Genomic DNA, 12,244 nt, shown 5'->3' with positions numbered 1-12,244 from the left:
TCAAGTTTCAAACTCTAATGAAATTTGGCATAGAAGGCTAGGTCACCTTCATTTTCGTGCTCTACCATCTGTTGTAAAGATTGTAACAAGTCTACCTAGTCTCAAATCTAATCACATTGGAACCTACAAGGGATGTGCTTTAGGAAAAAATATCAAAGGATCTTTCCCTTAAAGCAAACATAAATCAAAAACTGTGTTTGAACTTATTCAAACTAACTCATGTGGTTCTATGTCAATACCTTCACTAAGAGGGTTCTTATATTATGTAATTTTTATTGATGACTTCTCCAAGAAAACTTGGATTTACTTTCTAAAACTAGAGAGTCAAACAATGTATTATCAAAGTTCAAAGAATTTAAAGCATTAGTCGAAAATCAAACTGGGAAGAAAATCAAGAGTCTAAGCTCTAACAATGGGGGTGAATACATTTATGAGAACTTTAAAGAATTTTGCACTTTTGTTGGGATTAAGAGGGAGTTTTCAGTACCTTGTAATCCACAACAAAATGGAGTGGTAAAAAGGAAAAACAAAACTATCATTGAATCCGCTAAAGCCATGATGCATGATCAAAATCTCCACATCTCATTCTGGGTTGAAGCTTCAAATATAGCAATTTACATCCAAAATTGATGTCCCCATTCAATCTTAGAAAAAATAACTCCTGAAGAAGCCTTTACAGGAAATAAGCCAAATTTAAGTCACCTAAGAATCTTTGGTTGTCCAATATATATTCATGTTTCGAAAGAAAAGAGATCCAAGTTAGAACCATCTGGGAAGAAAGTTATATTTGTTGGGTATAGTGATTCATCCAAAGGTTACAAGGTTTACATTCTAGGGCATAGAACTATTGAAGTCAGCAGAGATGTCAAATTTGAAGAAGGTATTGCATATAACCTCTATTAAAAACATGGAAGAATCAAACAAGGAGTCAACTATAAAATTTTAAAAAAAAACTTATAGTTGAGAATCAGAGGGAGAATTGTTCAAAAGGTCATGAGCCCATATCATCAAATACTGAAATTTTTGAAAACCCTCACAATAAGAAATGGCCATTATGGGCAAGAAAAATGATTGAAAAAAACAACGTAGAACCTGAAGAAATATTTAGAGAAAGCAAGAAAACTAGAAGTCATTCATGCTATATTGCCCTCATATCTAACTCATCAAATCTAAACCATCAAGTATTGATAAGACCTTATCATGCCAAGCTTGGAAAGATGCAGTGATTGAAGAATATCAGTCTATAGTAAAAAATGATGTTTGGGATATTGTACCTAGACCTAAGGACAAATCATTTGTCTCATCCAAATGGTTATTCAAAATCAACCATGCACCAAACAGTAGTATTAAAAAATAAAAAGCCAGATTCGTTGCCCAGGGATTTTCTCAAAAGGCTGGAATTGATTATGAAGGGACATTTGCTCCAGTTGCTCGATACACTTCTGTCAGAACCATTATTGCTATTATAGCATCCAAAAGATGGAAGATACATAAAATAGACGTCAAAACTGCCTTTTTGAATGGTGTTATTGATGAAGAAGTATATCTAAAACAACCAAAAGGCTTTTTCACTCATGATAAGAACTCCTACCTGTGTAAATTAAATAAGGCCCTCTACAGCCTTAAACAAGCCCCCAGGGCATGGTACAAAAGGATAGACAGTCATCTCACAAAACTAGAATACTCTAAAAATGAAGCTGATCCTAATATATATTTCAAAATATCAGATGGCAATATGTTAATTCTTGTTCTTTATGTTGATAACTTCTAATAACAGGGGAAGATTATATTATAGTAAAATGCAAATAGGATATTGCGTTTAAATTTGATATGAAAGATCTTGGACTTCTATAATATTTTTTGGCTCTAGAAGCATGGAAAAAGGAGAACTAGATTTTCTTAAACCAAGGAAAATACACGGATGACATCTTGACCAAATTTGGAATGATGGACTGCAAGTCATTATCAACGTCAATGGAAACAAACCTTCACAAGCTTAAAAATGATAATTGAATCTGAACCTATAGATCCTACATACTATAGACAAATAACTAGATCTCTAATGTACTTGGTGAATACTCGCCTTGATATTTGTTATGCAACAAATACATTAAGTCAATTCATGTGTAACCTAAGAAGATTCATCTCATGGCAGCCAAGCACAACTTAAAGATACTTGTGTGGTACTATTGGACTTGGTCTAAAATATGATCATGTTGAAATTCAACTACATGGGTACTCAGATTTTGACTAGGCCGACAGTTCCACCGATCGTAAAAGTACTACAAGATGTTGTTTTAGCCTTGGATCTGCAATGATATCTTGGTTTAGCAGAACGCAGTCATCAATTGCCCTAAGTTCCACTGAAGCTGAATATATAGCTGCCTCTATGGGAGCCAGTGAAGTAGTATGGTTAAGAAAGTTACTAGTTGGACTATTTGGGAAATCTCTAAACATTAAGTTGTTGTCCTAGAGTGTCGAAGATCATGATACTTGTTATGATAGAGATCATGGCATTCTGATTACTTGTTATCAGATACACTACATTAAGTTGCTGCCCCAGAGTGACGGAAATTAGATGACTTATTCTCTTGATAGACATCACAAATCTGATGTCAATGCACATATCAAGTGAACATCACTATGGTGAGGAAACATTGATGATTCAATCTCCCCTCACTAATAGGGAGTGTTAAAGTTGTAGCTTCAGTCAAATTGAAGCACGTGGTAAATCAGATAATGTATACACACACACACACACACACACACACACACACATATACATATGTAAACATATACATACATACATACATCCATACATATATATATATATATATGAGTCATGATTTACTTTACTTAAATTGAATCTTATAATATTGCCTCACATAGTATCAGGCTTTTCTTCTTATGGTTTTTGTGACATCCTAAACCATCAACAGTCATAGTATATTGACTTGTTATGACCATCGCGCATTGGATTATTTGAATTGGCGTTATTAAGCAATTAACAAAGTTGACCAGTCCCCATGTAGCTGCCTCTATGGGAGCCAGTGAAGCAGTATGGTTAAGAAAGTTACTAGTTGGATTATTTGGGAAATATTTGAACATTAAGTTGTTGTCCTAGAGTGTCGAAGATCATGATACTTGTCATGATAGAGATCATGGCATTCTGATTACTTGTTATCAGATAGACTACGTTAAGTTGCTGCCCCAGAGTGACGGAAATTAGATAACTTATTCTCTTGATAGACATCACAAATCTGATGTCAGTGCACATATCAAGTGAATATCACTATGGTGAGGAAACATTGATGATTAAATCCTCCCTCACTAATAGGGAGTGTTAAAGTTGTAGCTTCAGTCGAATTGAAGCACGTGGTAAATCAGATAGTGTGTGTGTGTATACACACACACACACATATACATACATACATACATACATACATACATACATACATATATATATATATATATATATATATATATATATATATATATATGAGTCATGATTTACTTTACTTAAATTGAATCTTATAATATTGCCTCACATAGTATCAGGCTTTTCTTCTTATGGTTTTTGTGGCATCCTAAACCACCGACAGTCATAGTACATTAACTTGTTATGACCATCGCACATTGGATTATTTGAATTGGCGTTATTAAGCAATTAACAAAGTTGACCAGCCCATGTCCATGTAGGGACATGACCCTGTGTGGTACTTGTACCACGTAGAGTCATGTCCCTACATGGGATGACTCTATGTTTCATTATATATACTGTGTGTGTTCGCTGTGAGAGAACTATCATCTATTCACGGCATAATCAGTATCTACAGCAGTGAAACACACAATCGTGATCTGCAGTCGATCCAAGTTATATACAAAATATTATATCACAATATTGTCTGAAGTTATCACACCAATTTTGATATAAGTTTTAATTGTTTGGTACAGTTCAAAACAGTCTCAGTACATAGCAGATTAATACATATGAATTATATATCAGAATTTCAGTCAAGAGAATTACATTACTCAATCTGTTACTCTGTCAGAGATCTTACATTCCTTTACGGAATCACCCTTTCTCAAACGTCATGAAGGTCCTTTTGTGGAATATAAGGAGTTGCAATGCCCTTGACAAATGTTATTTAGTTGAAAGAGGTCTTGATCAAACAAAATGTGACTTTGTACTTATTCAAAGATCTAAGTCAGTAGTGGGGGAAGTTGATCATTTGTTGAAGTCGTGGAAGTCGTGGCAAGGATGGTTTGTAGAAGTGGATGGGGCTTTAGGTGGCCTAGGAATTTTGTGGAATCCAAGAATGTTTAAGGTTTTTATTTGCAATTGGGACAGATATTGGCAGTTCGTTAAGTCTCAAGGCTAGTCTTTCTAAAAGACATGTCTTCAATATTTATAAAGCGTGTCACCGAAAAGAAGGCTATGGTCTACTCTAGATGGGAAAATCCAGGAGCTGTAGAATGAAGTTGTCTTACTTGCAGGTGACTTCAATGCAACCTTGTCAGTGACTGACAAAATAAGGGGTTCATTTCTGCTTCCTTAATTCCTTTGCTTCATTCTCCTTCCTCTATATGCTCCCTTTCAAATGAACTGCTAATGTTGAGAGAGTCACAATTCTTCATTGCATGCCCTTTGACTTCTCATTAAACTTAAGTAATTTTTAATTACAATATACTATATATTATTATTTATTTCTTAGATTTGTTTTTTATATATTTTAATATTATTATTATTTATTATAAAGTACTATTTCAGAAAGAAGACATTACATTTTCCTTGCTTGTTGCACGCTTACCATGGATTTTAGGTTCAACGTGAAACATATTGAATTGAGATCTCATCAATTGGCGAAACTTAAGGAACTCAAAAGGCCATTATAATATCAGAGCACAAATAAGTTCAGCTACAGTACTGGTAGGAGAGTTGAACACTACAGTTTTGTCTCTTTTTTGTGACAGAATTGAAATTTGTGAAGTGTATGTATGTGATCTAGACCAATTATAGAAAAATGAGTGATTTCAGCAATGAACATTAAGTTACAAACAAAGGGTTGGACACGGTAAGCCAGATCTAGAAGGAAGACACAGAAAGAAACTGGATCTAGAAACTAGAGCTGAAAGCGCCAGACATTGGTGTTGGGCGCCTTAATCTTAAGTTGTCCAAATCTGACAGATGTAAGTTAAAAATGCAGTCAAGAGGTTCAGAAGTGTCGTCTCCTCGAAGTCTAGCTCCGAATAGCAAGATAAGGGCACCCATTGTCATACTTGGGAGCTTTGTGCCCTAGTTACCGGATTCGTGCCCTAGAGGCCGGATCCAGATTTGGGTCCGATCCGGATCCAGATTCGTGCCTAGATTCGTGCAGATCCGGGCAGGATCCTTGTTTTACACAGTGGATTCGTCCGGATTCATGGCCCACGAATCCTGACAAATCCACTATGTAAAACAAGGATCCTGCCCGGATCTGCATGAATCCAGGCACGAATCCTCAAGGATCCAGCGTGAATCCTCAAGGATCGACAGGTTTAAGTGAGTCTAAGTTATTTAATATGACTTTTTTAAATATATTTTTTGGCTTTCTAGTGCTAAAATGACCTTTTTATGCATTATATATACTAATAAATGAGAGAAATATATATATATATATATATATATCTGTTACTAGTTGGGGCTCGGGCAAGATCAGTAATATATATATATATTCACGAATCCTAATCGGGAAAAAAAAAAATCACGAATCCACGGATCCGATTCACGTGCCCGAATCGGATTCGTATCCCGAATCGGTAACTAAGCTTTGTGCCTATTAAATTGTCACAACTGTAACAGTCCGCCTCACACTCCTGTAGCACTTCCATTGTCAGATTTGAACCTGCACAGACTAAAAAATGGTAAAGAAGGGTGATACAATTATGCTACAGGGCGATAGTGACTCAAATGGTTCTTTGGATATTATAGCCCAAAAGAGGCTTTGTTTAAGAGACTGCTGTTAAAAATGCTTTACTAAAAAAATTTGTGCTGTTATACTAAAGCTCTCATGATTTAATTACATATTGATATTGTTGTTATCAGTTATTGACATATCTCTTGTCTCTTTCCATCTCTGTCTCTATAATATATCAATATATTTTGAAAGGAACAATCATAAATAATAAATATATCACAGAAACACGACCCCTGCTGTTCCTTGTCCCTGTCTCAGAAACAATGTGAGACATAGTTAGAAACTCCTAGTGAAGGATTTTAATATATTGTTGATGTTAATTCAAGCCATTTTTGGCAGTTTTTGGAATTATCCTGCCTTTGAGTTCAGCTTTCCAAAGTATTTATTAAGCCATTTCCAATAGTTTTTGTTCCTTATTAATTTTTGTTCTTTATCATACTGTTTCCTGCCGATCACTTGTTTCTTATCATTTCTTAAGAAGTCTTTTGACATTTTTCAGCAGTTAATTTATCTATACATCCTGTTAATGTTTTTATTAGCTGCGAGAGACATCATTCTTACCTGTATGTTCGACTAAGTTTTTCTCAGTATATATTTGCAATAATGGACTGTGTTCTTCATTCCTTGGTGCATTAATTTAAGAAACTTTGTATTTCTCTGAAGGTGAGGTAAACCGACTCCTTGCCTTTCCCATCTCCACACAACTTCATGGAGTTATGGTGCCTGACGTCGAGCTATTTATTCATTCACATATTTACATCTATATGTCATTGGTTATTCTTCTCCCTGCCATTAAAAGAGTTGTTTGATATTCACTCCTCATATCAGGTTTGTGATGACATGGCATTGGGTCTTCTTGATATTTGCAGTGGCTCAAGTTGTGACTGACGTGTCTTACCTGGTGCCTTGATGATTGTCCGTTCATTGTGATGAATCAGTTTTCGCACTTTTATATTCAACGAATAAAGTTTATTCGTGGCAGTAGAGATTTTCGGTTGGTTTATTCAATAGAGGATTCAATGATTATGTTTATTCAAGCGTAACCCGAAGTGATTTTATTGGGAGCTAAACGGGTAGCATCATGGTGTACTTTTTCCAGTAATATTAGAGGCTATTTTTGGGACGTCAGATAGACAACAGTGAAGAGTTTCATATATAGGTTCTGTGACTTCAGTGTTTGAACTATATATCTTCTGTCATGTGTACGATATCTCATGGATAATCATTCTGTGTTTGATCACTGTATGATCAACTTATGTCAGTAAGCTTCCTTGGTGTGAGAAGAATCTGTGAGATACTTGTAGTTTTTACATATTCTAGATTTTCATAATAAATGTGTTCAAACTGTGAATAAGGTTTATTGCTTTAACTGTTAACAGTTATGAGCTTGAGAATATAGTATTTGTTTTGAGAATACAATAAAGGATCTATCTTTTGTGGGGCTGAGTTTTTCACCCTCAAGTGGATCCCAGGATAAGTTATTGTGTCATCTGTTGATGTGTTTCTGCATTTTGAATTTCTACATTCTGGTTCAGAATTCAACACATGCCATGGCATGACATCTCACACAAGCCTTGCAACAAAAACTGGAAACCAGTACTTAGAATTTGAAAATATTAGAGAAGTGAAAGATGAATATGCGAAAGGGATGGATAAATTAACTGCTAAAACTTGTCTGGAGACTACTAAAGAAAAATTAAAAAACAGGAATCGGCAGGAAACAGTACAAGAAAGAAAATTTTCTTGGAATTATTGGATACTATATCAGAAGCTCTCAAAAACTACTAGAAATGACTCAACAAATACTTCCAAAAGCTAAAACTCAAATGCAGGAAACTTCTGAAAACTCCAAAAATGGTTGGAAACAACATCAACAACATATTCAAATTCCCATCAGGAGTTTGAGTAGTTATTTATGTAGAAAATGTTTGAGAATTTCCCTTCCAAGAGATTCCTTGGTGATATTATTAGTACATGTTTACATGTATATGTGCTAAATTTGGGCCCTTGACTCTTGGTGAAATAAAGTCCAAGTGGTTGTGAACCTCTTGTATTCCAGTAGAGGCAACACTATAAATATCCAGCCCAAGCACACCAAATAAAAAATCCATGAGGCTCATTAGTGATCAGCAGCACACTGGATGGCACTGCTGGTCTCTAATTTAGCCCAGTCAGGTTGGTTTGAGGGGGTGCCCTTTTTCTGTTTAAGCACCAGTGGCTAGTCAGCTAAAGCCTACAACTTGCATTTCCATTAATACTTAAACATCCAATATTTATGTCCCAGTTACAAAATCTGAATCAAAATTGGGTACAAGTACAAAGGTATGGTATGTCAGTAAAACAAAAATAATGTGAGGCTGGGTGCATTCTGAAGAAGTACATGCAAAATTCATATAAAATCATAAACATGAACATATTTGCAGCCTAAAATCAGAAATTAGGTACAGAATACTGTATCATGAATATGTTAAACAAAAATACCATAAATATTAAATATTTGAAATCCAGTACAGTAATATAAAATATATGTGTCAACTCAAATATCATTACAGATACTTATTATTTATTGATCAATATTAAATAAATTTAGTAATTAAAAAATACTATATATATCTCTTATCCACAATATCATAAAGTTATTAATTAAAAATAAACTAAATATATCCCTAATCCACATATCATAAATTTATTAATTAAAAAGAATAATAATATAAATCCTAAATTGTGACATACACTGAATTAACCAGTAAATTCTGCATTGATAATTAATAATAAATTTGATTTGACATTTTTCCTTAACGAACCCTAAGTTTAAGTTTTCTTACAGATTGGTTCCAGTTTTATTATCATGTCCTTTTCAATTTGTTTAAAGGATAATTCATAAACGAATCTACCATAAGGTTGGTAACCCATAAACGAATCTACCATAACGTTTATTTCCATAGCAAGAATTTGTAACCCATTTTAAAGGAACTCAGCCCAGCTGTTAGGAGAGGGCAGGAGAGAAATACCCACTCCTTTCCATCTACAGACTTACCTACTGAAATAAATCTAGTGCATCATAAAATTTATGTACACTTCTAAATAGATTTTAAAATTCATCATAAGGGATTCACCATACACGAACTAAGCTTAAGCAATGATAATATCTGTTGCGGGCAATGTACTGCTGCGACTCCTTTCCTATTTGCATAAAAAATTTGTATAGCGACTGAAATGAAATAGGCTGAGAAAATGTGTTTTTCCTTGTTGACATGAAATTGCTCACACGGCAATGCATAATAATAGCAGTTGTGTAGTGTTTGGGTATTGCCACTTAGGGTTGAAGATAACAAAAATGCTGGAATCGAAGCAGAATCAAGTTGAAATTGCCATGAAAGCCTCCGGATCGAACACACACTGTCAACCACGGGTCGCTTCACGAGTGACATACAAGTGTATAAAAGCAAGCGTTCTAACACAACCATGGAATGGCCCCCATATGTGTCGCTAAATTGAGGATTCCAACAAACCTTATAACCGACACTGGCTGTGCGTTAAGACTCAGGAGTCTAGGACTTCAAGTGCGCTACAAGCTCGCTCTGTAAGTTCAAATTGCATTCTAACCGATAAAATCACATTTCAGCGAATTACACGTTTAAACCTTTGCGCAGTTCCTTACTCAGCCCACATAAAGATAGGCAAACTGTTAACCTCACCCAACATCTAACAACAAAAGTAAGTAATGCCATGGGACGCAACCTTTTGCCTTGAAATGTAAAGGAAACCCTTAAAATGTGGTTTGATTGAAAGCATAATTTCTGGTACGTTGATCCATATTTTAATTTTTTAGTAGTACCTTATTCAGTCCACATGAAGATAGAGGAACAATTAACATTACCCAATATTTGGCAACAAAAGAAAAGTAAATCTATCCAAGGAGTTAAAAAAAAGTAACATCTTCGAAAAAGGTGAAAACGTTAAAGTGCAACGCGACTGAAAGCATATTTTTCTGGGAAATAGAAGAAATTGTATCTACCGGCAGAATTGCTGAGCAGAGCAATGTGACCTTCGAAAACAGATTTGCAATCTTGCAAAGAATGAGCGAGCGAGGGCCAGAGGGAGGGTGCGTAAGGAGCCGTGAGTGTGTTGTCCTTGTCGAACACGATCCCTTGAAACCCCTGCTTCTTCAATTCCTTCCAATTAATCCACCTTATATCCTGCACACTCAAATGTGGCAGGGCCAAATGCTGCTCCTTCCATATGACCTTGACGCTCGAGAGAATGCCACGCGGATTGAACCTTTGACCTAGCTTACCCCACATTGTCTTGCTACTATTGTTATCACCACTGTCACTCTCACTGCCCTCGCCCAGCTGTGTGTAGGAAGAAGGGGCAGAAGAAGAACTCATGTCCAGGAGAATCGAGGGTTTCAATTTTGGTTTGTTGTTTTGATTAGCACAACATCGTATTCGCAGTTGTGGCTTGAGAGAAGAAGATGAAATACATTCTGGAATTTTGAGTTTGTAAGGTATTTCACCGAGAAGGAAACGAGGAGAAGAGGGAACTAGAAGCATCTCCGTCGCAGAACTTATATCGCGGTCTGCGATATAATAAATGCTTCCCCATTATATAATATAAAATGCCGTCTTCCCATTTGGAAGGTTTGCTACTACAGAACTGTTATCACCAAGGGCCCGTTTGGTTGCTGGAATAGCATGAGAATTGGCATTGAAAATTAGAATACAAATTATATTCTTTGTTTGGTTGGCGGAATTGGAATGCATAATAGGATTATGAATTTTCAAAATAGTTCAAAATGAGCTTTTGTTTAATCCAAAAAATACTTGTAATTGGAATGCCCCTTCCCATTCTCAATCTCATTTAATCATATTTGACAATCTGTCGGGTTCGTGTTAAGCGTTGATATTTTTGGGGTATCGTTTCTGCTCATTCTGTTGTTTGTATATTTCAAAAATATTTCAAAAAGTTGCTCTGGTAAAGCGGATTGGATTCGACTGGCATTGTTGTAAAGGGGAATGGGCATGTCGAGTATAATTTTGTCTCCATAACTACACCAAAACTGTACAAAAATAACCCGCACAGAATAAGACCTTCTCGATCGCAATAAACATTTTCCCATGACGAATAGTTGGTTGCCAACATTCCAACGGAGATCATCGTGCTGAAGGAGAAGAACCGTGTGAGTCAAAGACATGGCAATTGATAGGGACATCACTATGCACGCGACCACCTCAATTATAAGGCCGCTCAAGGGCATCATGTGCAAACACCCCAAGATTAAATGACGTCTTCTTACAAATCGTTATCTCGGTAGCTGCACAATATTTGATTTTATTCTTTCTAGCTTTGAATTTTAAACTTCACTGATTTGGGGCTAACATTGGCATTGACGTGGACTTGCAAACCATAGTAGGAAAAGATTAAGTAGGGCTCATTCCTCTCCATTCTGTAGAAACTAGTCTTTTTAGCACAAATCCAATCCTTTCCTCATCGCCAAAGCTTTCTATGTCTACCCTGATATTGGCTTTCATATAAGAGAAGTCTCCAGATGTAGATTCATCATCAATATGATGATAGGTATTCCCAATCAAACACCATAGGAACCAAACAAGAATGGGATTGGTCTTTTCCATTCCCATTCTCCATTTCTATTCCTATTCCAAATTTCCATTCTAATTCTCTATTCCTACGCTTGCAACCAAATGGGCCCCAACAGTCTATCCATTAAATCACAAAAATATTATCATCCTTAAATCATGATCAGCTAACATAAAATATTTCAATAGAAAATGTCGTCTTCCCAGTTGGAAGGTTTGCAACTACATAACTGTTATCACCAACAGTCTATCCATCAAATCGCAAAAATATTATCATCCTTTAACTCATGATCAGCTAACATAAAATATTTCAATAGAAAAAATAAATAAGGTTAGATAGTCACATTCCTCTTTCGTCTTTTTAATAATGAATATAATAGGGGAGACGAGTTAGTTGTTGTCTATGTTTGAATGGCTGCTAGCTAATTTCCAAACAAAATGCACCAAAGACACACAAAAAAAGGTCAAACATGATTCTTTTTCAAATTCATGAAAGCATAGTGAAATTTTCTCAAAAAAATTATTGTTTTCAATTACAAAATATACAGATCATGAAGATCAAATGCTTGAAAATTTCAAAAAAAATCATTGTGTTTTCATTTTTTTGAAATTAAGTCAATGGTGCAATTTGTAGGAAGGATAGCCACAGTCTATTTGAATGATTGTCATTGTTACCTATTCCTCTAA

General features: G+C 35.4%; 1 protein-coding gene across 2 annotated transcripts in view; it reads right to left on the bottom strand.

The window, feature by feature from the left end:
- Window positions 1–10,540, bottom strand: part of LOC149547996 (haloacid dehalogenase (HAD) superfamily protein) — a 41,250-nt gene extending 30,710 nt beyond the window's left edge. For both annotated transcript variants that reach the window (XR_016353956.1, XM_089792028.1), the window contains exon 1: window positions 9,976–10,540. Coding sequence is in view for 1 of the 2 variants with exons in the window: in XM_089792028.1 (XP_089648154.1) it covers window positions 9,976–10,513 (538 nt within the window). In the remaining variant the exon portion in view is untranslated. The remainder of the gene's footprint in view (window positions 1–9,975) is intronic.
- Between the last annotated feature and the right edge of the window lie 1,704 nt (window positions 10,541–12,244).

The sequence above is a fragment of the Cupressus sempervirens genome, chromosome 7 (assembly GCF_028749045.1).
Source record: "Cupressus sempervirens isolate cs-2001-9-10 chromosome 7, ASM2874904v1, whole genome shotgun sequence".
Lineage (NCBI taxonomy): Eukaryota > Viridiplantae > Streptophyta > Pinopsida > Cupressales > Cupressaceae > Cupressus > Cupressus sempervirens.
The sequence above is the reverse complement of the archived record's forward strand: the minus strand, read 5'-3'. Positions and strand labels throughout refer to the sequence as shown.